The sequence below is a fragment of the Propithecus coquereli genome, unplaced genomic scaffold, assembly GCF_000956105.1.
Source record: "Propithecus coquereli isolate 6110/MARCELLA unplaced genomic scaffold, Pcoq_1.0 Scaffold28, whole genome shotgun sequence".
NCBI classification, from domain to species: domain Eukaryota; kingdom Metazoa; phylum Chordata; class Mammalia; order Primates; family Indriidae; genus Propithecus; species Propithecus coquereli.
Window position 1 is genome coordinate 1571769 of NW_012148396.1, and position 26303 is coordinate 1598071.

Genomic DNA, 26303 nt, shown 5'->3' on the forward strand with positions numbered 1-26303 from the left:
GATATGAATGAGGTTCCATCATGGATCTAAGGATGTGACTGTCTAGTAGAGGAACCACTGGAGACTCCTTTTCTTGAGGTACCCCCTGCCCCCTGTCTGTGGATTATTTAACGTCTGACTCCCTGTGGCCTGCAGAGATGCCACATAGAATAAAAAGTCTATAAATATTAGTTGTGAGAAGCAGCCACTGGGCCAGGTTACCTCATGGCCTCCATCCTGGGATTCCTCTGGCTCATGCAGAGGCATTGCTGGAAGAAGCGGCACAGCTCCATCAGGCAAGGGTTGAGCTTCTGGATGGTCAGGCTGACAGGAGCAGCTGCCATGGGCTCCTCTTTGAGCAGGGGCTGAGGACATCCTACAAGATGCAAGCCCAGACCAGTCAAATCAGTGACAGCCGAGCAAGCATTTTCCTTTTGTTAAGCTCTGTGCTAGATGAATGCAGTCCCGCCGAATCTCAGGTAGCTCTGGGACAGACAGGCAGACAAAGAGCTGCTTCACTGTTGCCTGATAAAGCTACTGTGAGCGTTGCAAGAGCTAGGTGGAGAGAAGGTGGGGACTGAGTTCCTGGAGGACATCAGAGGTAGTTTCATTGAGGATCAATTATTGAATAAAGATCTAAAACGTTGACAGGAAATGCATCACGTGGAGGGCATTTCTGGCGTGAGGAACAGCGTATATGTTCCCATGGAAGGGGATGGCTTGCTGACGGGAAATGGAGAATAACTGGGGTACAGACGGTATGTGTGTGTGTGTGTGTGTGTGTGTGTGTGTGTGTGTGTGTGTACATGGTATATGTGTGTGCATGTGTGTATATATGTACGTGTCTGTGTGTGTGAGAGCGTGCGGGTGTATGTTGGCATATGTGTGAGCATGTGTGTGCGTGTGCATATGCATGTGTGTGCATGCCTGCATGGAGGAGAGAAGGGAGGGGAAGGCTGAAAGAGGAGACCAGCCTGCTGGGTCACTGGAGAAGCAGGCTCTGAGTTTGTGAGTTCTCTGTCTCCACAAGCTGAAGATTAATCATGCTTTAGTGAACCAGATTTTCACTGTTGCTCAAAAGGAGCAAATGATAAAAGAAGGAGGCAATAGATTTTTAAAAAATTCCTTCTCCTGGCGATCTCCTGAGGCTGGGACAGTTCCTATGGCTACACCTACACTCCCTCGTATGGAAATCAATGAGACCCACCCTTGTCATATAGGGTGACTGGGAAGATTAAATGAGACAATTTATACAAAGTATATTGCAAAGTCTCTGACATGAAATGAACAATAAATAATAGCTATTATTATTATTGATTTATTTATTAAACATTTCCTGGGCACCCACCATGTGCCCTACACTGCTAACAGACACTAGAACTACAACGAATAGGAAGGAAAAGGCCTTTCTCTCACAGAGCTTACCTTTCAGGGACTGGAAGATCATATTAGGATATTACTGATAATTTTGCAACCAAAAATCACTAATTGCTATCAAGAAAAATGATCTAAAACCTGGAAATAGGAAAAAAGGATTACTGAGCACCGTTTGAGTGGGGTTCTGGTTGTTGTCTAGCAGACTCTCTGAGGACTGTCTGGGTACACGGGAGTGTGCACCATTCATCGACCTTCTATTGAATGGGCGATTACACAGCTCTGAAGGAGTAGAGGTTAACTGACAGCAATAGAAGTGATTCTTGTCTGAAAGCAATGCAGACCATTTCTGTCCATAGCAATGTAAATGAATTTTACTGGGTAGAGGTACAATTGATTTTGTCTAGTAAAAAAATAGTTTATTGCTGTAGGATATCAATTAGCAAATGCATTTGAGAATTCCTTTGACTGACTATGTATTAATAAATCCCTGTTCCCCAAATTCTTCATGGAACCAGCCTTAACATCTTCCTGGTTTCCTCATTAATTAATGAGCTGAATAACATCATTGACATGTCGACATGTGTTCATTTGATATTTTTATGAATCATGTTTTTACAGTTTTGAAAACTACAATTTAGTAATAATGTATTTATTGAAGTGGAGATGAGGCTCCTAATGTTAGACTTAAGGAAAAAAAGTAGAATGGGAATATTTTATTCTGTGTCAATTAGAACATTAAACTCTCTAGAACATTAATCAATTTCCGTCAGTATGTCATAACTTTTCTCTCATATTTATTGATCACCTGCTATGTATCAGGCACTTTCCTAAGTTCTTTCAATACATTATTTCACTTAATCCTTATAAAATCTTGTGAAGTAGAAATCAGAAGTATATAGAAGAGGATACTGAGGGTCTGAGTGACTCTGGAGTTGGATCAGTCACACAACAGAGAGTGACCCTGTCAAGATCTGACTCTGGAGCCCATGCTCCTGTCCACCACCCTTTACTGCTTGGACGTAGTTAACATTTCTGGGGCTGCTTCTCATGCCATTTTCCCCCACTACACCTCATCCACACTTCTCTAACTCAGGAAATGATGCTCAGGAAATCCACTCACTGGCTCAAACTTGAGCATGATTTTTCTTCCCACCTGTGCTCACTCCACCATCATCACATCCTCTCAATTCCCTCCCCTAACTATCGCCCATGGTCTCCCTATCACACAATCACCTCCCAGCACCACTGGCCATCGTTAGCATAACCGTCTCCTCTCCAGCTTCCCTGTCCCAGCTTCCCCCTTTAGTCTCTCTTCGGCAGTCAGAGAAATCTTTTGGCAACACAAATCTGATCATGTCACTGTTACCTGCCTCAGAAGAGGGCCACATTCCTTGCCATGGTGACAAGGCCTAGTGATCTCACTCTTGCCAGCCTCTCCAGCCTCATTCCACACTACTTGCGCCTTCAGTACCACAAGTCTAGCCACAAAGGCCTTTCTCAGTCCCTGGGAATCATCAGTCCTTTTGTGCCGCAGTGCCTTTGCTTATGCTATGCCTCTGCTTAGAATACATGTGTAGGGGTAACCTTGTCCAGATGTCACTTTCTCAATCAATAAACTCTTGCATAATACCCTCAGCTGAAAGTAATCTCTTCCTCTCTGGACACATACAACATTTACTGCTTCTTCTCTTATCTTCTCTTAAGAACCTTACCACTTTCTTTCTTAAATCACAGCTTTTTTTGCACACGAGGTGCATCTTGGGAGAAGTAACACAGAGGGATGAGATGAACGCAAGCTTCGGAATTAGACAGATCTGGCTCAAAACTCAGTCTCCTTTTGTGTGTAGAATTCACCAAAATTACTTCCTGAAGATAACATTACCTACTTTGCAGAATTATTGTAAAGAGAAAGTAAAAATAGTTCTAATACAGTGCCTGGAACACAGTAGCCGCTCAATAAATATTCATTGAATAGATGAATGAATGAATGTCAAAAACTTTGTAGCATAATTTATTGTGTGGATGAGCGGAATAATTTACTAGAAGATGCCAGAACCCTTTTATTTTACAATTATATTTCTCATTACATAGACAGACAGATGACAGATGGATAGATGTCTATCATATGCATAGCTAGATAGATAGATAATAAATAATAGACAGTGATAACTAGATACATACATAGATAGGTGATGAAGGACGGATATGATAAATATTTATTAGATATAGATAGATAAGATAGGTGATAGATAAAGAGATGATGGGTGGGTTGATGGACAGATGAATGGATAGATATAGTAAATATCTGTTAGATAGATAAGTAGAGATATCTATATAGATAGACATAGACATGTGGATATAGACACAGACCTAGCTGTAGATATAGACACAGTCATAGATATAGGTACAGTTAACTTGTTTTCTGAAACTTCATCTAACAAGAGCCCCCATCTGCACCAGCAGTGTGTGTTTTTTCAAACTCCTGGGGAACAAAGGGATATAATTTCCTTTGGTAGCATAATCACGTCTTTGTGTCTGAAAGGCCCATTCACCATTCACTGGAGGCCGAGAGCAGATCCGAGCTGATATGAAAAGGAGGTTGGGCAGGCTCCAGCAGCTTAATGATGCCCCGTTGACATACGACTGAGCAGTCCAGAAACATTCAGGAAATGAGTACAGAAAGGCATCCAGGAGCGGGAGGGGCCTGAGGACCCAACCAGCTTTGAAGGACTCACCTGGCATCAATTTCTTTCTTATGAAAACGGACTCAACAGAAAGAGGAGAGTGAGACATCCAAAAGCTGGGAAAATGCAGCAAAAACCACAGAAAGTCAAATCCTGAGCCTCTGCCAGGGGTTCTGAAAATCCAGCTAGAGGCTCAGAAAACAACCGTTCTTCAGATCCACAAGAATTAAGTACCCTTTTAACACAGTCCTTTAACACAGAACAACAGTAAATCACACCCTGCAAGCGGGGCTGGATTTTGGAGTCGTCTTTTATTCCTCCCTCCCTCTCTGCCAGCCCTCATGCTCATTAGAAGAGCAGCTTCCATTTGCAGAGTGGCCAACATGCCGCTCAATAGATGCTCACTCGATAAAAGATGATTGAATTAAATTATACTGAGCTTTGTAGTTCCAAATCACTTCCCCACACATTATCTTACTTAATACAAAACCCCGTGGGAAAGAAAAAAACAGACATTTTCAGTGTCCACAATAATTGCAATTATTCTTGCTTTACAGTTGAGGAAACTGAATCTTGGAAGTTGAGTGCTAGAGGCCACGTCACCAGTAAATGGTTGAGCTAAGAGTCAAATCCCAGCATTCTGACTCTAAATTTATCAAACAAACCTCTCTTTATTCTACTATACAACCTTGCTCAAAATAAACACAAGTAATAATAGTGACTGGGCGCTGATACTCACTTGACACCTGGTGGGGTCTTGGGAACAGGGCTGGTTCTTCCCCAGGGGTGAACGGCCACTCTGCAGGAAGATCACCTGCAAAGTGCAAGAATGGCCTTCCAAAAGTCAAAATGAAATGGCTTTGGGTGATGCACACAGCCAGAACATCGTAACACCTTAAGGATAGAGCAGTCTCGGACTCTGCAGGGAAACGGTAGCCAAGAAAGAGGGGAGTGATTTATCCAGGACCACACAGCAATCTGGCAGCAGGGCGAGGCTTATACACCAGCTCCCCTGCCTCTGTTCCTGCTGGAACCGACACAGCACAAGAACCAGCTTGGTCTGCATCCTGGCACCCCATCCCACCGCACCCCTGCCCCCAGCTATGTTTTCCCAGGGTATCGAGTTTCTCTTTCCAGCGGTGTGTCCTCACCTGCCTGTAGATCTTTGGGGGCTGGTGCCTTGGTTGGACTCGGAGTCTGTGTGCCAGGGGTGAATGTTCCTGGGATGAGATGAGAGAGGGATGAGTCTGCAACTTTTCTAGGGGGCCCGATGGGGATAAGAAGCCCCCTGCCTCCAGTCCTGCCCTATCCAGCCAATGTGGGCTAAGCCGGGTACCGGGAAGGGTGCTGCGGATGCAGAGATGAGTCAGAAATAGAACCCGCAATGGAGGCACTCCCAGCACAGAAGCGGAAACAGGCACATCCCACCAGTGACTGTCAATAGCACGATGGGCTGGAAGCCAGCTAATATTGGTAGGATGGTGACACTGAAGGGGAGAGCGACGGTGCTGAGCAGGAAGTGTCCAATGTGGGTGCTCCTGGGCAAAGAGAAAACGACATGCCCTTCAGTCATCTGAGTCTCAGTGTACACACGGGACCCCATCCCCAACCCCAATACACTGCCCGTTGTTTTCATAAGAGATTGTGGGCTCAGTTCAACAATGCTTTTTAGCATGTTCCTAAAGCCTTGATTTAAGGACCACTTCAAAACTCAATCCTTGCTGTCAAGATTTTGGCCTCTGACAAAACCAGCAAAGCTTCCCCCTTCTAGGGGATGAGAGATGGAGAAAAATCAAACAGGCAATTTTACTCATGTGGCTACGTGAAAAGAAAGGAGTGAGGCTGAGATACAACCGGAGCACAGGCGGTGGGCACCCAACTCAGCCAGAGCAGGTGACATCCACTCTGGGACCAGTAGCAGGGTGGTTAGTGAGGAGAATGGGCCTTCCAGGCAGAGCAAAGTGCAAATGCAAAGACCCCCGACATGTGAGCAGTGAGTAGTTCTGTGTGGCTCGAGTCTAGAGCATGAAGGTGGAGGGGTGAGGCGAGACCACGCAGCACCGGGGCACAGAGCCTGGACTCCATCCCACCCAGTGGAAATACTGCTGGTTACTTGTTACACTTCTCTGCTAGGACTGCGGATGTTGCAGCATTGAATTCAATGTGGCTTGCACTCCCCTGGCCCGCCGTGTCAGCACCAGAGATGAGCAGTGTGACACATTCACACACAAACAACGACAGGCAGGAGGCCAGCTCCACGGGGCAATCTTGCTATTTTCTTAGGGTGAACCAGCTTCTTCTTTTGATTTCCCTTTAGGCATTGGACTGTCAGCCTCCAGCACAGGAGGAGTCAGTTGATGCTTGCTGCCTGGATGTGCTTCTGTGTAGTGCTGGAAGGTGAGCAGCCTTAGCCACACCCAGATACAGAGTTTGCTTGTCTACCCAATCACAGAGGATTAGTGTTGAAAGGGCCCTAGGACAAAAGCAGACACATGCTCTCCTATGGAGGCTGTCCTGTTTGCCACTACCCTTTCCAAAATGTGTCTCCTGAAGCTGGCAGCACTGCCTCCACTGTGAGTAGGGTGGGGTCCCCACTGTGGGTAGGGTGGGGCAGGTTACTAAGAGTTGCCGTTGGCTGAGTGCTTTCCAGGTGCTATGCATTGAGATAGACATTGTCCAAATTAATCATCATAGCAACTCTGAAATCTCCCATTTTATAGGTTCTCACCATTTCTAAGTCTTACCAAGATTTAGAGGCTCAAGGAAACTGCCCAAGGACACAGAGTAAGGAGTAGGGTCAAGATTTCAGCCCAGTATGTCTGAGATAGAGACCAGGGCTCATAGACCCAGGGCTGGGCTGGCTGTGTCGTCCAGCTGCCCACACCACAATGCAATAGCTTTAATTTTCCCCTAACACAATGCATAAACCAACTGAACTCATGCAATTGTGTTACGTGTTTATGTAATTAAAGCTATCAAATGGCATCTTCAGGACTGTTTGTGCAATTGAGAGTTTGAGCCTGAAGTTAAGACTTCACATTTCTGTCTGTAAAAATTCATCTACTCCTCTCCCTGTATTCCTTAAGAAACCCAGTAATTTGACAACTTTTACTGAATGCCTGCTGTGTTTCACAAGAACCTGAGATTAAAGATATAAGTCTTGAAGAGAACACAGCCCAAAGGGAGGGAGGTCAAGTTTGCATGCCTCACTGGGCAGGGAAGAAGGGGTTCTGGCCAGACTGCAAATATCAGAGGAAGTGATTTGAAACAGAAATAAAACTTTTTGACTGATTATAGGAGTAGAAAATATGGAAAATTAATGAAACTGGAAAGAAGAAAATAAAAATCAGTATGACTCTACTTCCCAGATATAGTCTTATATATAAAGTTACTATGTTGTGAATGTCTTTCCAGTCTTATTTTGCTTTGTTTTCTATGCTCTGTATATTTATTGTACATGCATAGGCACACACATACCCATAAACACATACACGCACACAAAACTGGGATCGTGCTCGACAATTTTCTTCTGCTTTTTAGAGCTCAGGCTTCCTCACTGCATGATTACATGTTAATGTGTATGCAATATTTGTATATGTAACTCAGGCCTACGTTGTGTTGCATTGCATATATATAATATATATGCCATTAATGCAATCCTATTAATATCAGGCCAAAAAGGTAGTTGAACTGTCTTGAGTAAACAATGCCAACTTCTAGGGGTCACTTGTTCAATGAATGGAAAAACAAGAGAAAGGATAAGAAACTGAGCAGTGGGTTTACATAGAAGAGAGAGGAGGAGGAAGAGTCCGGGGATGAGGGAGCTTTCATTCACTCAAAGATGGGAAGAGTTGGGGTGTGGTAAAGGGAAGGGAGAGGGAGAGAGTTTGCTTTATGATCATTAACTATGTTGCTTATGTCTTATTACTTTTCTGTATGTGGGTTATAGTTAAAAAATTTAGAAAATTTTCAAGGCAGACAATGCTAAATTTAATTTAAAAGGGGAGGGGAAGAAGGGAGCATCCTCTCTTACCTGAGGTCAGGCTGGTCTGGAGAGGGCTGCCAGGTGTGGCTGTCATCCCAGCAGGAAGCCCCAGAAGGTTAGCTGTGCTCATGGCCCCTGCAGGAGATGTCGGTGTGGAGGGACCTGTCTCCCAGGGAGGCCCTTCAGGTTTTTTCTCACCGACGGTCTGAGCCCAGGGCACAGATAGTGTGGAACCCCATGTCTGTCTGTCAGCTGTTACCCACGAAGTTCTGGCCACCCTCCAGGTAGCTGCATGTTCAAAGTGACAGTAACAGGTCACTGATATGCTTGACCACTTTGATTCAGATATAGAATTGCAGAGACATTCAAATATTATCAAAGGGCAAATGCAATACATGTGTGTAATATAGATAACTCAGGGGCTTAAACTTTACCCTGAACTGAAATAAATGGACCAAGCTAAACATTGTTTTCCTAAGCACCAATTAAAAAAAAAAAAATGAAAAACCTGGCTGGGTATGGTGGCTCATGCCTGTAATCTCAGTACTTTGGGAGGCCAAGGTGGGAGGATAACTTGAGGCCAGGAGTTTGAGTTTGAGATCAGCCTGGGTGACAAAGAGAGACCCTGTCTCTACAAAAAATAGAAAAATTAGCCAGCCATGGTGGCATGCACCTGTAGTCCTAGCTACTCAGGAAGCTGAGGCGGGAGGATCCCTTGAGCTCAGGAGTTTGAGGTTGCTGTGAGCTATGATGACATCACTGCACTCTAGCCTGGGCAACAGTGTGAGACCCAGTCTCAAAACCAAAACAAAACAAAACAAAAAACTTCCCAATCTCTTGAACCCCCCAGTCAGTTAGAGTATGTGTTTAGGAGGTCAGTGGGCTGTTTCTTGAAGTTAAGAACTATATTTTCAGTCATGTGACATAATGGAAAGATTATGGGGTTGGAGGTGAGGAGACCTAAAAGTGTTAGTTCTGCTCCTGCCTCTTCTACGCTGTGAACTTTGGGGCAAATTATTTAACATTTTTTAGCTTTATCATTAAAATGGAGATACTAACTACTAATATTTGCCCTACACAGGATTGTTGTTAGTTAAGACAAATCTTCCTTCATGGGTCTTTTAAAAAAGTATTAGATGTGTATGTAATATACATTCCCAGGGTAGAAATTAAAATCACTTTTTTAAGTTTTATAAAAACGAATCCTATTGGAGGATTTTAAATCTATAAGTTAAGTTGGGGACAGTTGCCAACTTTAAAATATTCAGATTTCTCATACAGAACATGGTATATCCCTTCATTTATTTAAATATTCCTTTATTTCTCTCATTAAAGTTTTGTAGTTTCACTTCTCCTTTTAGGGTTATAGCTAGATATTGTATGATTTTTCTTGCCACTAATAATCACATTTTTTGTCATATTATCCTGGAAAGTTTTCTGCTTTTGTTTAACTGCAGTGATGCAGCTGTTGTACTAATCTTTTATAGTAAATGTAAGAATTTTCAAGTTAATGGAATTGATTCCTTTTCTTTTCCACCACACAGTCATCCTTCTTTCCTTGCCTGCCTGACTGCATCAATCCTTGCCTTTTTGGGGGAGCCTGTGTCTTCTGTCCCAGGTCTGTGAGCTCAGGAAGGAAAGGGACCATTTACAGAGCTGCGTTTTTAACGGCTGGCCTAGTGTCTGGTAGCAAACGCGTGTTCTGATGAGTGAGTGGATGAATGAATTCTGATGACTGGTGCATTGGTGGGACTCATTGAGATAATATTGCCTCTTAATGAAAGAGATACCTCAGTTTCATATTATTTCCAAATAGGAAAAGGGGGGTAAGTGTGCTTTTTGTGTCCACATGGTAACACTGCTGATCGCGTGCACAAGATGCTGGTGGTGGGGAAGGAACCCCCGGGCAGGCCATTGGCACAGCTTTTCCCGCCGATGTCAAGTCACTAACACATTGCTGGCATCATTACCCGGCTTGCTACAGGTTGACCTGACCACCCCATAAAATGCTGACTTCACATCACCATTTCATGTGAAATGCTTTGCTGAAATAAAAATAGCTTATGCCATAATGTACTAAGATTATGTAGGATGTCAGCATTGGGGGAGGCTGGGTGAAGGGTACCAGGGAACTCTGTGCTATTTTTGCAACTCCTTGTGAGTCTTAAACTATTACAAGATAAAAAGTCATAAAAATACATGTCAGAAGTCCATTATACCAACGACATTTGCTGCCTTAGCTTGGCTTTATTGAACCCCATACTGGCCCCTATAGCTCTTGCATTTGAGACAGCTGTGTAGCTGCAGGTGGCGAGAAGGGATAAAGGGAAGGATTTTACTTATTTACCTGTGAGCCTAGAGGGAACCCAAGAGACACAGCAAAGGGGAGAGGGGGCAGGGTGAAAATGTGTCTTACCCGAGGCCGAGGCCAGGAGGGTGCGAGAGGAGATGCCCCGTGTGGCTGTGGCCCTGGCAGGAAGCTCGGGGAGGCTGCCTGTGCTCAGGGTCCCCTGTCCCTCTGAAGGCGCAGCTGTCTCCATCCAGGGAGAGGTTCTCCGAGCAGACGTCCGGCGTGTGCTCTGGGCCCAGCGCGTGGAGCTTGTACTTGGTGGCATTTGCTGGCTTCTGGTTGTGGGCCTTGAAGTCCCAGTAGTCCCCCTGGTGGCTGCACCTTCCAGGAGACAGTCAATGGTAGGTTAACATGCTTGACACTTTTGCCACAAAAAAACTGTGGAGCCACAGACGGGTCATTGGGTAGCAAATACAGAGAATGCAGAGATCCAAACCTTGCTCCAAACAGTACCAAATGTCACCAAAAAGGTGTTTCTCCTTGAATGACAAATTAAGCTAAAATATCTCCAAAAGAGTTATGCCACGAATCACGGTGAACACAATGCAAAGCTGTCGGGACTAAAAGTGTCAGGCATTGGCCGTTTCCTGAACAGATCCTGAATCCAGTCAGAGTCCTTATTCTACCTCCAGCCCTCGGCCACTCCCTGGCTCTGGTACTTGTCCTTGCAAAGAGGGACCAGGATCACCCCATGTTCCTTGTGGCTATGACTTAGAACCAGGAATGGAATTTGGGGGAACCAGGGGCTTCCAGGCAGAAACTGCTTGAAAACCGGGCCCCCATAGGGATAGCAAGAAGGCTTAATTCAGAGAGAAATCTACCCAGCTCTTTTGGCTGCTTCATGAAGAAAAGAAGGAAGAGGCTCCAGTGTTAATTTTACCTCATACTTTCCCTCGGGCGGGCTTAAGTGGTGGCAGAGGGTGGATATGAGGATGAGAAGCTCCCACCAGCCCACAGGGGCTCTTCCTCTGGAAGGAGACAAACTGGCCTGTAGCCTGGTGGCCAGAGCCTGTGCTGCACTTCGGCCTCCACTAGCCCCATTGGCAGGTCATGGTGTGTAGGGCACCTGCAGCCTTGTGTCTTCTCCCCTGCCTTACTTCTGAGTCCACTAACACCCCACATGCATCACCAGCCTGAGCCTTGCTCCCAGATCAATCAGACATGGGGCTAAGTGCATCCCAGGCAAACTATCTCTCCACCAGGGGACCAGCTATGAGGCACTTCAACCTCAGCATCAACTTGTAAATATGTCCTCTCTTCCTAAGCATTTGTCCTTGTCGAAGGAGCACAAAGGGGGAGATCTAATTGAGACCAGGGTGGGAAGGTTGTGAAAAGACTCTCTAAGTAGGTGAGATTGATTCAACCCTCAGCTCTGTCCTCAGAATTGGGCTGGTGAAGGCAACCCACCCAATGCCCGTTTCATCTTCTTATCAAGCAGCCTTGGACACACAAACTGAGGTTCCTTCCACAGCACAACCAAGAGACATCCTACCACAAATATAATCGAAGTAGCCCATTGAAATGGATTGTGCATTACTCGTGTCCTCATTTCACTGCAAGAGACACTGATGAAGAGCCTACTGTGTGCAAGGTGCTGTGGAGGGGCTGAAAGAGACTCCAGCTCTGCCTCCCAGCACCATGGACAGAAGGGACACACAGAAATGTCACCTGTGATACAACCTGTATCTAGGGTTGCCAGATCTTTTGTAAGAGAATCCGGAAATACTTTTTCTTTTTTTAAATAGTAAAATTCTCCGATTTTCATCATAGCATAGCTAAACAAAATACCTGAGGGCAGCATTCAGTCTTTAGTGTGCCAGACGGGACCCTGGTCTGGAGACTATGATGGGAGTCTGGGAGGTTTGCACTCACCCGGAACAGCAGACATGCTGCTGGTGAATGTGTAGTTGATGACGGGGGATTTCTCTGCCATCTCCCAGAAGTCAGAAAGATTCCTTCCTGCAAAAGTCACAACAACAAGATCGAATCTCGGGTTTCACATGCTGGAGAACTGTGTTCAGTTCTCAGACCAGGGAGCTTGTCAAAGAACGGCTGGTGGTTCACCTGACTTTCCTGTCATCACACAGATGAAGATGCAGTCGGATTCATTGCTTTGACTCACTGTAAGACAAACCAGTACACAATAAGGCTCAGCAATGGGTCTGAGGCTGTACGTCTTTGATTGAAACAAAAATTATGCTGGAAGTACCTAGCTTAGGATGATATAGGAAAATAAGACCAATTTCTTACTCTTAAGGTGGCGTTGATTTTCTGATTTCTTTCTTTCATTTGGCTGAGGTAGGGGGTGGTGTAGTGACTAAGGGCACACCCTCTGGGCTCACCTTCCAAGGTTGCAACATCAGCTCTGCCACTTAGTAGCTATGCAAACATGGGTCAACTGCTTGACTGCTCCAGGACTCAGTTTACCCTTCTTTAAAATGGCAAAAATTCAAATCCCACAATCTCTTATTTGCAATTCCCAAATCCCCAAATCTCTGTAAAACAGAATGTTCTGTGTGAGTCTGGTATCAAAACTCATTTGGTGGCCAAACCCGACTTGAAAGATGGGAGGCTTCTGTAGTCTTAACCTGCCTCCTTAGCGTCAAGGGCCAAACATTTTGCTGAATGCCCACTGCCACGCTTCATTGCAGTGGACTTCCCCAGATGCTGTCAGAGGTGTTACACCATGTATGGTATGGACACCCTATTAGACCTTCAAAAGTCTGAAAAAGTCGGAATTTCTCAACTACTTGTCCCCGAGGGTGCTGCCTGAGGACTGTGGATGGAGTTGCATGTCCCTCATGAGGTACATCAAGATAATGTACACGAAGTGCTAAGGATGGTGCCCAGCAGATAGTAGAGCATGGTAAATAGCCAGAATAATAATCACTGGCATTATTACTGTGTTACTGTTATTGTATGCATCAGCATAGGGGCAAAGGGCATGGGCTACGAGCCAGATCACCTGGGTTAGAATTCTGTCTCTGCTGAGCGATATTGGGCAAGTTAGTTAATCTCATAGTGACATAGTTTCCTCACCTGCAATAGGGATAAATATAGTAGCTACCCCATAAGGTTGTAATGAAGATCCAATGGGGCAATGCCTGGAAAGCCCTTAGAAGAGTCCCTGGCACCCAAAGATAGCAGTTATTATATCTTTCTCCCTTCCTCCTGCTTTTAAAACAGTAGCTGCTCCACAGCGCACCACACCGCCTTCTGCTGAGACCAACTGTCCAGCTGTTGGTTGCGTCGGTACTTTTCAAAGTGGGTCCCCAGGGCACTGTGATTTGCCTGGGGATTATATGAAGCCACCTTATAAATGAGGCATATCTTTCTTAATTGTACTTCAGACATGGGCTTAGGCTCCATGTAGATCTAAATCTGAATTCTGACTCCAACCTTGAGCAAAATACTCAACCTCTCTGGATCTTAGTTTTGTCATCCTTAAAATGGGAGAATAGCTCTTTACCAGAAGCTGCTTTCTTGAGTCTGCCCAGATTCTTCTAACTTTGAGCCTTGGATTCTTCTTCCAATTCTCAGGATCCCAGGAATAGCTCTATTTGGAAGTGTTAGAAACTGGACCGCACTGACTACCTAAATAAAGCTGGCACGAAGGTTCCTGGCAGCCTGGCTCATGGCTGAGGCTGGGGTACGGAATCTACTAGGCTGTATTATCTTCCACAGTGGATGCCGAACCTCAAGTTTGCCAAGCATTTCCAAGACAAACACACCTGAGAGGATGGAGGTGGACTTAAAAATCTCTGTGAGGTAGCTGGTAGAATTTCCAATGATATCCACCAGTAGGGCTGTGAAATCTGCAAGACAGATTTAGGAGGTTTAAGTTTCTGATTCAGAGACTTAAGGGAAAAAGTGTGTTGTATTTGGTTTTTTCAGAGTAGACTTTACAAGTTTAATTTAGTTGAGTGTTTTAAGGGATATCAACTACCATATAGAGAAATACTACTAAATCTAAAAAAGAAAAAATCTTAATTTCAGGCAGACAAAAACTTTTGGATCCACTGTTATAATCCCCTTTCTGCTTCCATCATCCCCTCCCTCTAACTCTTCTCTGCTCACACCGAAGAGCCATGAAAGGCCACGTTGTTCAATAATGTTTTTTTTCTGTCCCCCTCAAGTTATCTCATCTAATTGTTTTAGAATATCAAATCCATATGATTGGAAGCAGCTCCATGGACGTGTAACATAAATTTACATCATTGTGGATTTTGAAAATGCAAAGTCAAATTTAGTGGTGGGTTATCAACTATACACCATCAAAAGAGACAAGGCCTTTTATAAAATTACCACCAGGTACCTCTCCTAACTGCCCACCTTGTTAAGAGGGCTGCTGGGGTCAGGGGAGGGTCTGAGAGAAGTTTACAACATTTCAGGTTGTAGAATCTTTGTGGACTTTCTCTCTGAGCAGGGCTCCATTGCTTGACATGGCAGGAGCCACTGACCAGTGAAATTCCTGACACTTCTGGTCAAAGAGCTTCCATCTCCTTCTCTGTTCATTTATGGCTTTCCAGGATCCAACAAGTTCTTGGCTTCTAAAACAAGGGACATGTTTTAGGAAACCCAAACAGTGATTTCCTAAAGAGGAAGCTTCTTGGGTCAGCTGGATGATTTCCCATCACGCCTTGTATAAATGCTTCTTTTGCTCCTGAATGAGATTATGTGTTTGGGCAGGAGGAAGCTGACTTTAAAATACAGAACCCAGAGAGGCAGGAAAATGTAATGTGACAACTGATGGCATGTGCAGCGTGCTACGACCTACAGAAGGCGGGCACTACTATGTGTGAGCCAGAGCCATGATGTGCTCTTACTACATCTGCACAGACACGTGTTGTAATCTCCCAGAGGGAGACGTGGTAGTACACCTATGCAGGTATAGACGCCAGCCTGTGCAGAAGGTAGGCAAACATGGGCATCTCCTTTCTCTGTCCCATTAGACGAGTCTGTTCTTGGTCACATTGTGGAACTTGAGGAAGGGTATTATCTCATTATTTATTCCATCCATTTTCTTTCTACATCTCAAAATTCTCCTTTATCAATTCGTTTATCTAATAAATATTCATTTAGTGTTTGCAGTGCACCAGACATCTACTAGATACTGGAGAGTTGTGTATGACACACAGAAGCTGAGGTTAGTGGGAGAGGGAAACTCATAAACAGACCAATAAAATGCAATTTGGAAATTACTGTTAATACTGCATAGAAGCTATGAGCATGACTTTGAAGCCAGACACCAAGGAGGGAGTCCAGGTTCTGCCCAAGGCTCAGAGAAATGAAACTTGCCCAAGGTCCCAGCATACATGACAGAGCTTGGATTTCAGCTGAGGTCTGCCTTGGGCCAAGGCATGCTATTTTACAAGTAGTTAACAATCCACGAATCAAATCTTTTCAAATGATTGTTTCAAGTGTGTGGAAATATGCTTTGGCTCATGAAATAAAATTATAAACGTTCTCCAGGCATATGTGACTTTTTAAATTTTATTTTTATCTTTCACTCAATCAGGATAGGGAGTCACAAAATCTCACCCTCAGCAGAAACTAATGAAATGGTGAGAAAGATGTGATTATGAAGAACTTTTTCCCTCTCAAATGTATTGATGAGATTCACAAGGTAAATTAAATAAGATAATAGATACTAGGTATTCAGTGCAGGGTCTCGCATATAGTACTCATTAAATATTACTAATTATTATCTTTAAAATTTTCCCATTATTCGTTTTAGAAATTTGACTTTGGGAGGAAAATCTGAAACAGGGGAAAACATTACACACAAAGATGTTCAATGCAAGATTATTTATACTAAGAAAAACCTAGATCTACCCCAAAGTCCAACAGCAGCATATTGGCTAGGAAAATGCTTGCATTCATAGGTTACGTAGCCATTACAAATGTTTATGAAGTTTGTATTATGTTGGAAAATATTTTTAATATTAGATTTAATGGGAAAAAGAGCAGAAGGCTTTGGTTGCCTCACTAGGGTGGGGAACCTGCAGCCTTGGGCCACATGTGGCTTTCTGGGTCCTTGACTGTGGCCTTTTGACTGAAACCAAATTTTACAGAGCATATCCTTGTAATAAAATTCCTGCCTCATAGTACGTGCTCAGTAAAAATTTGCTGAATGAATAAATTAGTGGTGAGAAAGTAATTGTCTCATCTATTTATCAGGACTCTGTAAATACAAGGAATATGTAATACTTTTAATTTTTAATTATAAAAGTGACACACAAATACACTCTCATTGGAAAAAAAAAGTTCAGATACTATGAGGCTCCCTTAATTAACATTCTTCCACTCCAAAACACACACTCCAGTCTTCTTTTCAGAGGTAATCACCTATCTTGTGTCTAGATACGTATTTTTTAAATCAATAACATCATGTTCTACGTATTATTTTGTAACTTTCTTTTTCTAATTAAAAATATCTTAGAAATTTTTCCATGCACACACCAAATTTGGCTATAATTCATTCGTTAACGTGTAGTCTGTGTCTGCTTTCCAAAGTTTGATTCTAGAGTAGACCAACCATTTTCCTAATGACAGATATTTAGGCTGTTCCCAGATTTTGCAATTTAAAAAGTGCTTCATAAACATTTTCTTCTTGCCTCTGTGTACACACACAACTATTTTTCTAGGGTAAAACCAAGAAAAGAACTTTCTGGGATAATGAATGCACCCATATTTAAGTGTAACAGGTATCACCGTATTTTCCTATCTTATTCTGAAGAAAAATAATGCAAACTTATCTAAAAGGGCATAAGCAAAACTGGAGAAGTTGCAAGCCTCGTGGTTAGCTGCACTCACCTGATAAGTCGTTGGTCCGATTGCTTACACAGTAGCAGTACCTTGTGGGGAATTTGGCAGGGTCCACGGTCTTCAGGTTCGAAACTGTGAAGAGGAAGGATTCACACAGAGATCCCAACACACAGAAGGGCCCTGCGGCCACCACCACCACCACCATGGAGAAGAGCCAGCCAGCACTTACTGTTGTAAATGGCCACAGAAAGCTTGTGGAAGGCGAAGGAACTGTAGGAAGTAATGCTCAGCAAGGAGAAGAACTTCTTGCTCTCTACCAAAACATACCAAGATAAAGACACTGGCAAATGCCCACTAACGTGGTAATAAACAAACAAGAATATGAGTCAGCACATAGACAATAGAAATTAATAAAACAATAGACAAATGATAAAAACAAATAGAAATAAACAATAAAATAATACAAATGAGAAATAAACTAAAATAAAACTAAACCAAAAAACCCAATAGTATGTGTCCCTTGGCTATAATTCCTGATCCGTCCTCGAGCTGTGGCAACTCTCAGGAAGATTCCAAGGTATATTAGTGACCTGAGGCAGCTGGAACAAAGTACCACAGACTTAGTGGCTTAAAGCAACAGAAGTTTATTCTCTCACAGTTCTGGAGGCCGGAAGTCTGACACTCAGCAGGGCCACGCTCCTGTCAGGGGCTCTAGGGGAGAATCTGTCCTCGCCGATCTGGACGCCGCAGCTGCCTGCATCCACTCGCTCGTGGCCACATCTCTCTCCGCCCTGTTGTCACGGCGTCTTTTCTTCTTCATGTGCCTCTCTTTGCCTCTTCCTCATGAGGACCCTCGTGATGCCGTTTGGCACAACCCAGATAATCCCAGATTATCTCCTCATCTCAAGACAAGGTCTTTAACATGATCACAGCTCTTGTCACAAGCGGTCATATTCCGTCTTCTGACATATAAGGTAGGACTCAGAGGTTCTGGTAATTACGAGGTGAATATCTTTGGGTGGCCATTTTCAGCCTACTATCCAGGGAAAGGGAAACATTTTTTTTTTTTTAGCCAGGAGTACTAACATAAACAACCAGAGTTAGGAATAGATGAATGAGCGTCATATCTACACTTAATCAGTGCTACTCTTGGTTTGTATCTGCGTGATAGTGCGGTAGAGGAAAGTCTTTCCCAACTATGGTCTGAGAACGAGCCACCTGCATCAGCTCCCCTGGTGTACTTGTTAAAAAGGCACATTTCTGGGTGTGACCCCAGATCTACTAAATCAGATTAAGGAGAAAGAGGAGGGGTGGGTACTCCCAGGATTCCAAATTTTAACAAAGTCCTCTGGTGATTTTTACTCATATAAATGTGTGACCTACTGAGATGGTGGCTGGAATGGCAGAACCAATAAACTTTGGTGCATCCAAATCACGGTGGTGCCCATTCCCCCTGGGCTCCTTGGCTGTCACCCTTTGAAGACACTAAAACCACACATGGGTGGGATCCTGGCTCTGCATTTTATAAGCTTCTTGGGAGAATGGGGTAAGTACCAAAGTTGAATACCCCAGTATTCAGTTTTTTTCAAGTTTTTCTGATGATAAGAATCACCAAAAACAGTTGGTACAAATGCACATTCAGGCTCCTTCCAAGACCAACTGGATCAGAATCCCTGGGGCAGGGATCTGGGAGCTGTCCAGTGTTTCTTACAACACAGCAAGTTTGTGCTGGATCACAGACCTGGCTTAAACAGACCTGAATTCTAATTCTATATGGCAGTGAACGTGCCTCAATTTCTGCACTTATGAAATGGGAGTGAGAGTATCACCGCACAGGTTATACCAGGATTAAATTAGTAATCGGAAGAGTTTTGAGCTTCTTGAAGGTGTAAGTTATGACTTTTAAGTCTCTGCAACATTTTGCAGAGCCCAGCGCAGGGCCTTGCAGAGGAAAGGACAAGATTGACAGGTGTTCGGGGCTGGGAGAGCTAGGTGTTTATGCAGACCACCCTCCATCTGATGTCTCAGTCTCTCCACGGTACCCATCACAGGTAGACCACTACCATCCTATTGTGCACCTCCCAAGGCAGCCCTATCCATGGCAACTCTCATGGGCAAATTGGAGGCAGGGACCATATCTTTGTGACTGCAGCTTCAGGCATTAGGACAGGTATGGATAGCCCCTCAAATAGTGTTGATGAGTAAATAACTAAGTGAACAAGTGTAAAGCCACCAAGCACAGTTGTGCAGTTTGTGTATTGCATAGTCCTAGGGAATGCCATTTCCATGGAGGTCAATGCTGAATAGGCATTCTCCACCCTCATTGTACATAGCACTTGTCATTACCTATTTAGTATACATAGTGTTTAATTTCTGTTACTCTTTTGCCCACTGGAGTGGAAGCCTCCCCAGGCTGGGGACTTTTGTCCTTTGTTCATTCCTTGACCCCCAGTACTTAGGATAGTCCCTGGCATGTGATAGGTGCTCCATAGATATTTACTGAACAAAGTGGAGTATAAATAAGGAGTGTGCACTAGGGATGCTCCATGCTTTGCTGTCATTCACTAGGTACACACCACATATTAGTTATTTTCCTAGAAGCTAAGAGAACATAGAAGATTGGAATAATATTGTAAGCACTCAGTAGAAATCCAGAATCGTATTAACTTAATCAGCAAATGATTTTGTCGGTTTATGGCAACATAGTTAAAATTACAAATGTCTGCACACACACCATATTTGGAATGCAGTTTGCTCTCAAAATGCTCAAAAACCTTCTCCTTCATTTTGATGTTTTCAATCTCATCTCGTTAGGTAGGACAATTTATTTTCTCCTGTGAACACGGAGCAACTGAGACACAGAGAAGCTATATGTCTCGTTCAGGTCAAAGAGGGGTTCAGAAGAGAAGCTGGTACAAGACAAAAATGAGCCTGGATTGTGCCTTAAAAAATGATTACCTTTTAAAGCTCTACTCAGCATCCCATTCACGAGCTCTGTCAGGTTAAGTGCAGACAGATCGATCGACCTTGCAGGTAGCTCTGAAAGAGATTCAGAGATAACATCACCACTGGCAGGCTTTTCTCAGTGGCAGAAAAACTCCTCCTTTCCAAACTTCAGGCAGATGTACTTCCTCTTTGGATGTGTGTTCAACACATATCAGTGCCAGGCACAATGGGATTGAAGACAAGAGGCAATTCTTGTCCTCAGGAGGTGACAGCCCACATAGTGACAAATGTTGTTAGGAGAAATCCAAATGAAGCACAGGAAACTCTTTCAGTGTCTATTTTATCTCTGCAATTGGAGAGAGCAGGGATTTATAGGAAATAACTCATCCACAGTGGAAGCCCCAGGGCATCGCGGGAGTTCTCAACAGCTCTGTATTTGAAAATAAGTACACGGTGCAACAGTGAGTCTCAAAGCTTGGGTAAGCATTGACATCACCTGGAAAGATTATTTTAAATTCCCCACAATTCCCGTGCATGATCTCAATCCTCAGAGATTCTGATTGAATTGGTCTGGGATGTGACCCAAACATCAGCGTCGGGGAAAAAGTTGCCCAGGCATTGGTAGTGTGCAACCGAGTAGAGAGATGCTGTGGGGTTAAAATCCTCCCCCCTCGCCCCCATCGGCTCCTAGATAATCTTTGAAGATTTGGAAACAACAGGTGACAAGGTGGAAATAGTTGCTGCTGTCCCCACTGTCATCCCCGCTGTGGGCACTGGGGACAGAGGTCAGGAAGTGGAAGAATCTGCTCTGCAGCCCAGGCCCCCAGGGAATAGGGGAGGGGCTCACCTGTGGTAGCGAGAAAGGCCAGCCCCTTTTCCTTCCTCTCTCCTCCTCTGAGGCCAGACCCTGGGAAGGAAAAAGACTTCATGAGAGAAATGCGAATCTCCAGTCCCAGCTCCTGGAGCTGGACAAGACTTGGAGGCCTCCACGGCGCGGCTCTCAGGCCCCCAAGTGCCAGAATCCCAGGGACATTGAGGAAAGGCAGGTTCCAGGATCCTCCTGTGTCCCCTCTTCCAGATGCTAGTCTCCTTGGGCTGGGTGTGGCCTGGAAAGCCACATTTTAATAAATACACAAGGTGATTCCGATGCAGGTGGTCTAATGGAGCCCACTCCTAAGCTAGGCTGGGAAACTGGGGAGAGAAGAAACTTGCCTAAATTTGCAAACTGACCAGTGGTAATGAAGCTCTCCCCACCTGCTTCTTAGAACTGCAGAGCAGCGGCCAAAATATCAGGCCTCTTGCCTCCTTGGCAACTTTCATGCTATCAAAGAAGAAAGTGTCAGAGGAAAATTTGAAATGTCAGAGGCCTTCATTCATTCCTTCTTTCATTCATTCATTCAACAGATATTCACTGAAGGCCAAGCAATATGCTAGGCGTGGACTATAAAGTGGTACATGGGAAAGAACCAGGTCTCTGGCTGCATGGAGCTTCCTGTCTGTGATTTGGTCAGGGAGGAGAGTTAGATGTAGAGACAGGTGAGGCCTGTTAATACAGAGAACAGCAGGTGCTGTGAGCACATTCATCAGGGCACTAACCTGTCATGGGGGATAGGGAAGGCTTCCTAGTGGGAAAAACATTAAGCTGAGACAAGAAAAATCAGTTATTTGGATTAGATGATATATAATTATATTGCATTTGTTGCTGTTATTGTTGCAGTGATTATTTTTCACTTTACATTTAAATGGAGAATGTGCTTTATGTCCATTTTATAGAAGGAAACACCAAGGCACAGAGTCTGAAAATGTGCCAAGAGTGACAGTGTAAGTTGGGGTTTAGGGTTGGCCTGGTGACCTGTTGCACCAAGGAAAGCCCCATCTTTTTCCTTCTTCACGTCTTTATTTCCAGACACTGAAATAAAAGGTTTCATGAGCAAAATAGTATCCTGGAAGTGCAGCCTCACACAATTCATAACATCCTTAGAAATCATCTTGTCCAGCACTCCCTTTGAAGGGTGAATAAACTGAGAGCCCAAAAAGTTAAGTGATGTACCTAAATCCCACATTAGGTGAATGGCTACGATGAATTTAGAACACAGGTATCTCAGCTCTTTGTCCATGTTATTCTCCCTTGCTTTTTATTTTATTTTATTTTGTATTATTGAGGTAAGAACACTTAACCTGAGATCTGCCCTCTTAACACATTTTACAGTGTGTGATACAGTATCGCTACTTATCATCACTGTTGCCGAGCAGATGTCTAAAATTTATTCGTCTGACATCACTGAAACTTTGTATCTATTAAACAACAAACTCCCCATCTACCCGTCCCCAGCAGCCCCTGGACCACCTTTCTACTCTCTGCTTCTGTGAATTTGACTGTGTTAGCTACCTCATGTAAGTGGCATCACGCAGTATTTGTCTTTCTGCGACTGACATATCACTTAGCATGATGTCCTCCAGGCTCATCCATGTTATTGTACATAGCAGCATTTTCTTCCTTTTTAAAAGACTGAATAATACTGCATTGTGTATATACACACACATATATATGTGCATGCCACATTTTCTTTATCCATCCATCCATCAATGACATTTAGGTTGTTCCTCCTGCTTGTCAAGTACCCTGTTGAAACTGAGATCAAGTCAGTTGTTGCACGCTTATGCCAATTTGGCCTTTTTTTTTTTTTTTTTTGTGAGCCACCTCTTTGGCCCTTCTTAACAACTAAAAATATGTCATATAAAATAATGTAACTGAGCAAAGTTTTTAAAAGGAAGGCCATATGTGATTCATGACAAATATAACTCACAACATCTTACATTCCTAAAAAAATCTCGAATTAATAAAAATTTATCTGGCTAATTCTTTTTTTTATATTTGTTTATTTATTATTCCAGGGTTTTGTGAGGGTACAAACATTGTAGTTACACTTTATGACTTTGCCTCGCCCAAAGGCATGCTCTTCCCTCCCTTTAGTGCTCCTCGTGTCCTTTAGTTGTAGATTTGCCCCCCCCCATCCCCCTAATCCCTAGAGAGTATTTGGCCTTTTATCAGTTAGCAAGCTTTCTGATCAAATATCAAAACTGGGGCTATAGGTAGGTGGGGACTACAAACTCCTTTCCCCACAATAGGGCTGTGGGAAACGGGGTTATGTTACAAAAAAAGGGAGTCTGAGACAGACATCAAACATTAAGCAGGCCAAAGGCTGTCAACCAACCAGCTCTCTAGCTTGGGAGGCCAGCTCCGCCCCCGCGGGCACTCTGGGTGGCAATGGACGGGAGGGAGCAGTCACTCTCAGGCAACCGCTGTATGATCTGTGGGCAGCATCAACCAACCTTGCTAAAAAGCCCCGGCAGCAGAGTCCTCCACACAGGTGAGGGACCTAGGATTATATGACTTCTGGGTTTCCAGGCCACAGGGGTGCTATCAGCTGTGGGGTTTGAAGAATTCCTACACCTTTCCAGCCAGGATGGTGGGCCCTGTGCAATCTTTCTGACCAAGCACCTTTCTTGAACACCACTCCTTTCACCAAGGAAAAAATTATTTCTACCACTCCTCCTTGTAATTACAAATCCTTGGGTGGATTTTGATAACAATATTTGAAGTGTGAACTAAACACTCCTGAAACACAGACTTTTGAATAGGATATAATATGGAAGCAGTTTTCAGATAACTTGCTGGACAGATTGTATAAAGCCATTGTTATATTTTTGGATTAAAAGACCACCATAGTAGTATCTTTAAAATAGAAGATACCTGGCACTTTTTGTACTTCTTCATGCTTAGTATTTTATCACCTTTTATCCCTTATGATTACCTGTGGAGAAGAAATTGTTGCTCCCATTTAAAGAGGAGAAGATTGGAGACTCAGATAAGGAAAATATTTATGGAAAATTATCCTACTTATACACAATGAACTGGTACAATTGGCATCCTCAGGCAAAGGGAAGCGGTTTGCTGGAGTAGCATTTTAACTTTATACACTGAACAATATTGCATTGTGTGTGTATATACATGTATGTATATATGTGCCACATTTTCCTTATCCATTCATCCATTAATAACTTTTTATCTTTTGCTATTTGAGCCGTGTGAATGTACTAATTAAAAATAAATAAAATTTTAAAAATAAAGAATAACCCCATCCCCTCCCAAGCCAAAAGCATACCACATAAATTATCCTGCTCGTTTACCAAAAATTTAGGAACAGAAATCTCATCGTCCCTGTCTCTCTTGTCCTTTATGTTGCAATGTACCCATCATCTCTCTGCACAACCAATTTCATACCATCAAGAAAGGAAAGGCAAAGAAAGAAGAAATTATTATAAAGGTGATGATGGCAAATAACAATACTTCCCATTGTAAAATCTTCTGTCTCCAACAGAATGTCACAGTCTTTGTGGACTTAATAAGATCATGAAAACCCAAGCATTCAATGAACCGTAAAGTAATAAGTGGCTCATAGGAACTATTACAATGACTGTTAGAACATTAGATATAGACACAATCTCCATTTATGGCCAGAGAAAGTAAGGCTCAGGGAAATCAAAGAATTTGCCCAAGAACAGGGTGGACCAGGGAGGAGCACCTGCGCATTTACCTGTTGTAGGTAGGAAGGCCATTTCCTTTTCTTTCTTGGCTCCTGCTTTAATGCCAGACACTGGAGCAAAACAGGTTTCATCAGAGAAATTATAATCCAGGCATAACATCAGATAAAATCTAATCCCAAATGCCTGTTTTATAGATGAGAAAATTATGACCTGGAATTGTGAAGTGACTTGCTTAAAATCACACATCTAGTTTGTTCATTCATTTAATCATCAAATATTTATTGACCAACTATAATAATATGAATGATTGATAATATTATCGAGCACCTAGAATTTGCTGGACATCGCATGTGTTGGGAAGGAAGTGAACTCAAGGACATCATTATAAACAATGCTGAATACTTTGAAGGGAACCGTGGGAGTGTGTAATGGGAAGGAATCCGGAAGCCTTCCCCGGGAGGAGACATTGAGCTTAGACCTGATGGATGAATGGTATTTGAGTAGTTTTTAACTGGCTGAGGGGTATTTGATGTATAGAGAACAGCACATACCCAGACCTGAGGTGGGCTTGAGTATAACTTCAAAGAATTGAAAGGCGGCCAACGGGGATGGCGTATAAAGAATGAAGGAGGCGGAGATTTGTAGAGACTGGTGATGGGGAGGCAGGCAGGGTCCTGCAGAGCCCGCAAGGACTGGGGACACTACACAAAGAGAAGGAGGAAGTCAGTGAATAATTTGGGGCAGGGCAGAGACATGAGGGAGGAATTTGGAAGGTGACAGAATGAGATTTAGGAAAAGATCACTCAGGCTGCTGAGTGGAGCAAAGAGCATGGGGAGACAAGAGGATAAGCTGACTTAGAAAGCTCCCTTCGTGGTCCAGGCAAAGGAAAATGGTGGTGTGGACAAGGGTGGTAATGGTGGAGGTGAAAAGTTGCATAAATGGGACTCATAAAGTCAAGGGAAAAAAACAGGAATAGGGAATTTATTACTGTCATTCCGAACAAATTCATTTAGCATTCTGGGCAGATATGTTGGCTGCTGAGATTCTCTAAAGCACAGTGAATACTCAAACTTCCTATGTAGAAGAGACACTTCTGGAACTCCGACCAGACCCACCTGTGTTCCAAAGGGACAGGACACACATCAGGCCCACGCACAGCCTCACCTGAGGGCCGTGTAACAGGAAGCCAGCCATGTCTGCGATACTTTGGCCCACCTGCGAGGAAGCAAGGGAGAATGTGGAGGAAACTGCCGGATTACTAAGAGCATTGATGCGGAATGTCCTTTGTGGACAGTGCATGGGGAGTCATTAGAATTAGAAACTGAAAAAGCCTTTGTATAATACTAGTTAGGAGAGCTTAGGATGCCGAGGTACAAATTAACGCCACCATTTCATTGACTTAATTCAACAACAAAAGTTGACTTTTTGTTCGCAGTGCATATTCACAGCAATTTGGTGGCTCTGCTCCACACAGTCTCTCAGGGACCCCTGTTATTTGAGGCTCCACTATCGTGTAGTTCTCTATCCGGTAACTGGGGCCTCCTTAGTCAATGGTTCACTGTGGCAATGGGAGGGAGAGACCTGCAGGGTCATGCGCCAACTCAAAAGTGCTTTGGCAAGAAGCAGCATATTCACTTTTACTTACAGCACATGCAAAAATTACTC

The 26303-nt window shown here is 43.7% G+C and overlaps 1 protein-coding gene across 1 annotated transcript in view; it reads right to left on the reverse strand.

Annotated features, from left to right (window-relative positions):
* The window catches only part of HHLA1 (HERV-H LTR-associating 1), a 30992-nt gene extending 5160 nt beyond the window's left edge, over positions 1–25832 (reverse strand). Inside the window, exons 1-14 of the mRNA XM_012648021.1 lie at positions 25754–25832; positions 24688–24747; positions 20937–20996; positions 20102–20182; positions 17373–17456; positions 17192–17275; positions 14107–14190; positions 12440–12496; positions 12248–12334; positions 10442–10696; positions 8074–8313; positions 5192–5260; positions 4780–4854; positions 202–355 (exon numbers count right to left, since the gene is read on the reverse strand). Coding sequence (XP_012503475.1) covers positions 202–355; positions 4780–4854; positions 5192–5260; positions 8074–8313; positions 10442–10696; positions 12248–12334; positions 12440–12496; positions 14107–14190; positions 17192–17275; positions 17373–17456; positions 20102–20182; positions 20937–20996; positions 24688–24747; positions 25754–25832 — 1469 coding nt within the window. The remainder of the gene's footprint in view (positions 1–201; positions 356–4779; positions 4855–5191; positions 5261–8073; positions 8314–10441; positions 10697–12247; positions 12335–12439; positions 12497–14106; positions 14191–17191; positions 17276–17372; positions 17457–20101; positions 20183–20936; positions 20997–24687; positions 24748–25753) is intronic.
* Between the last annotated feature and the right edge of the window lie 471 nt (positions 25833–26303).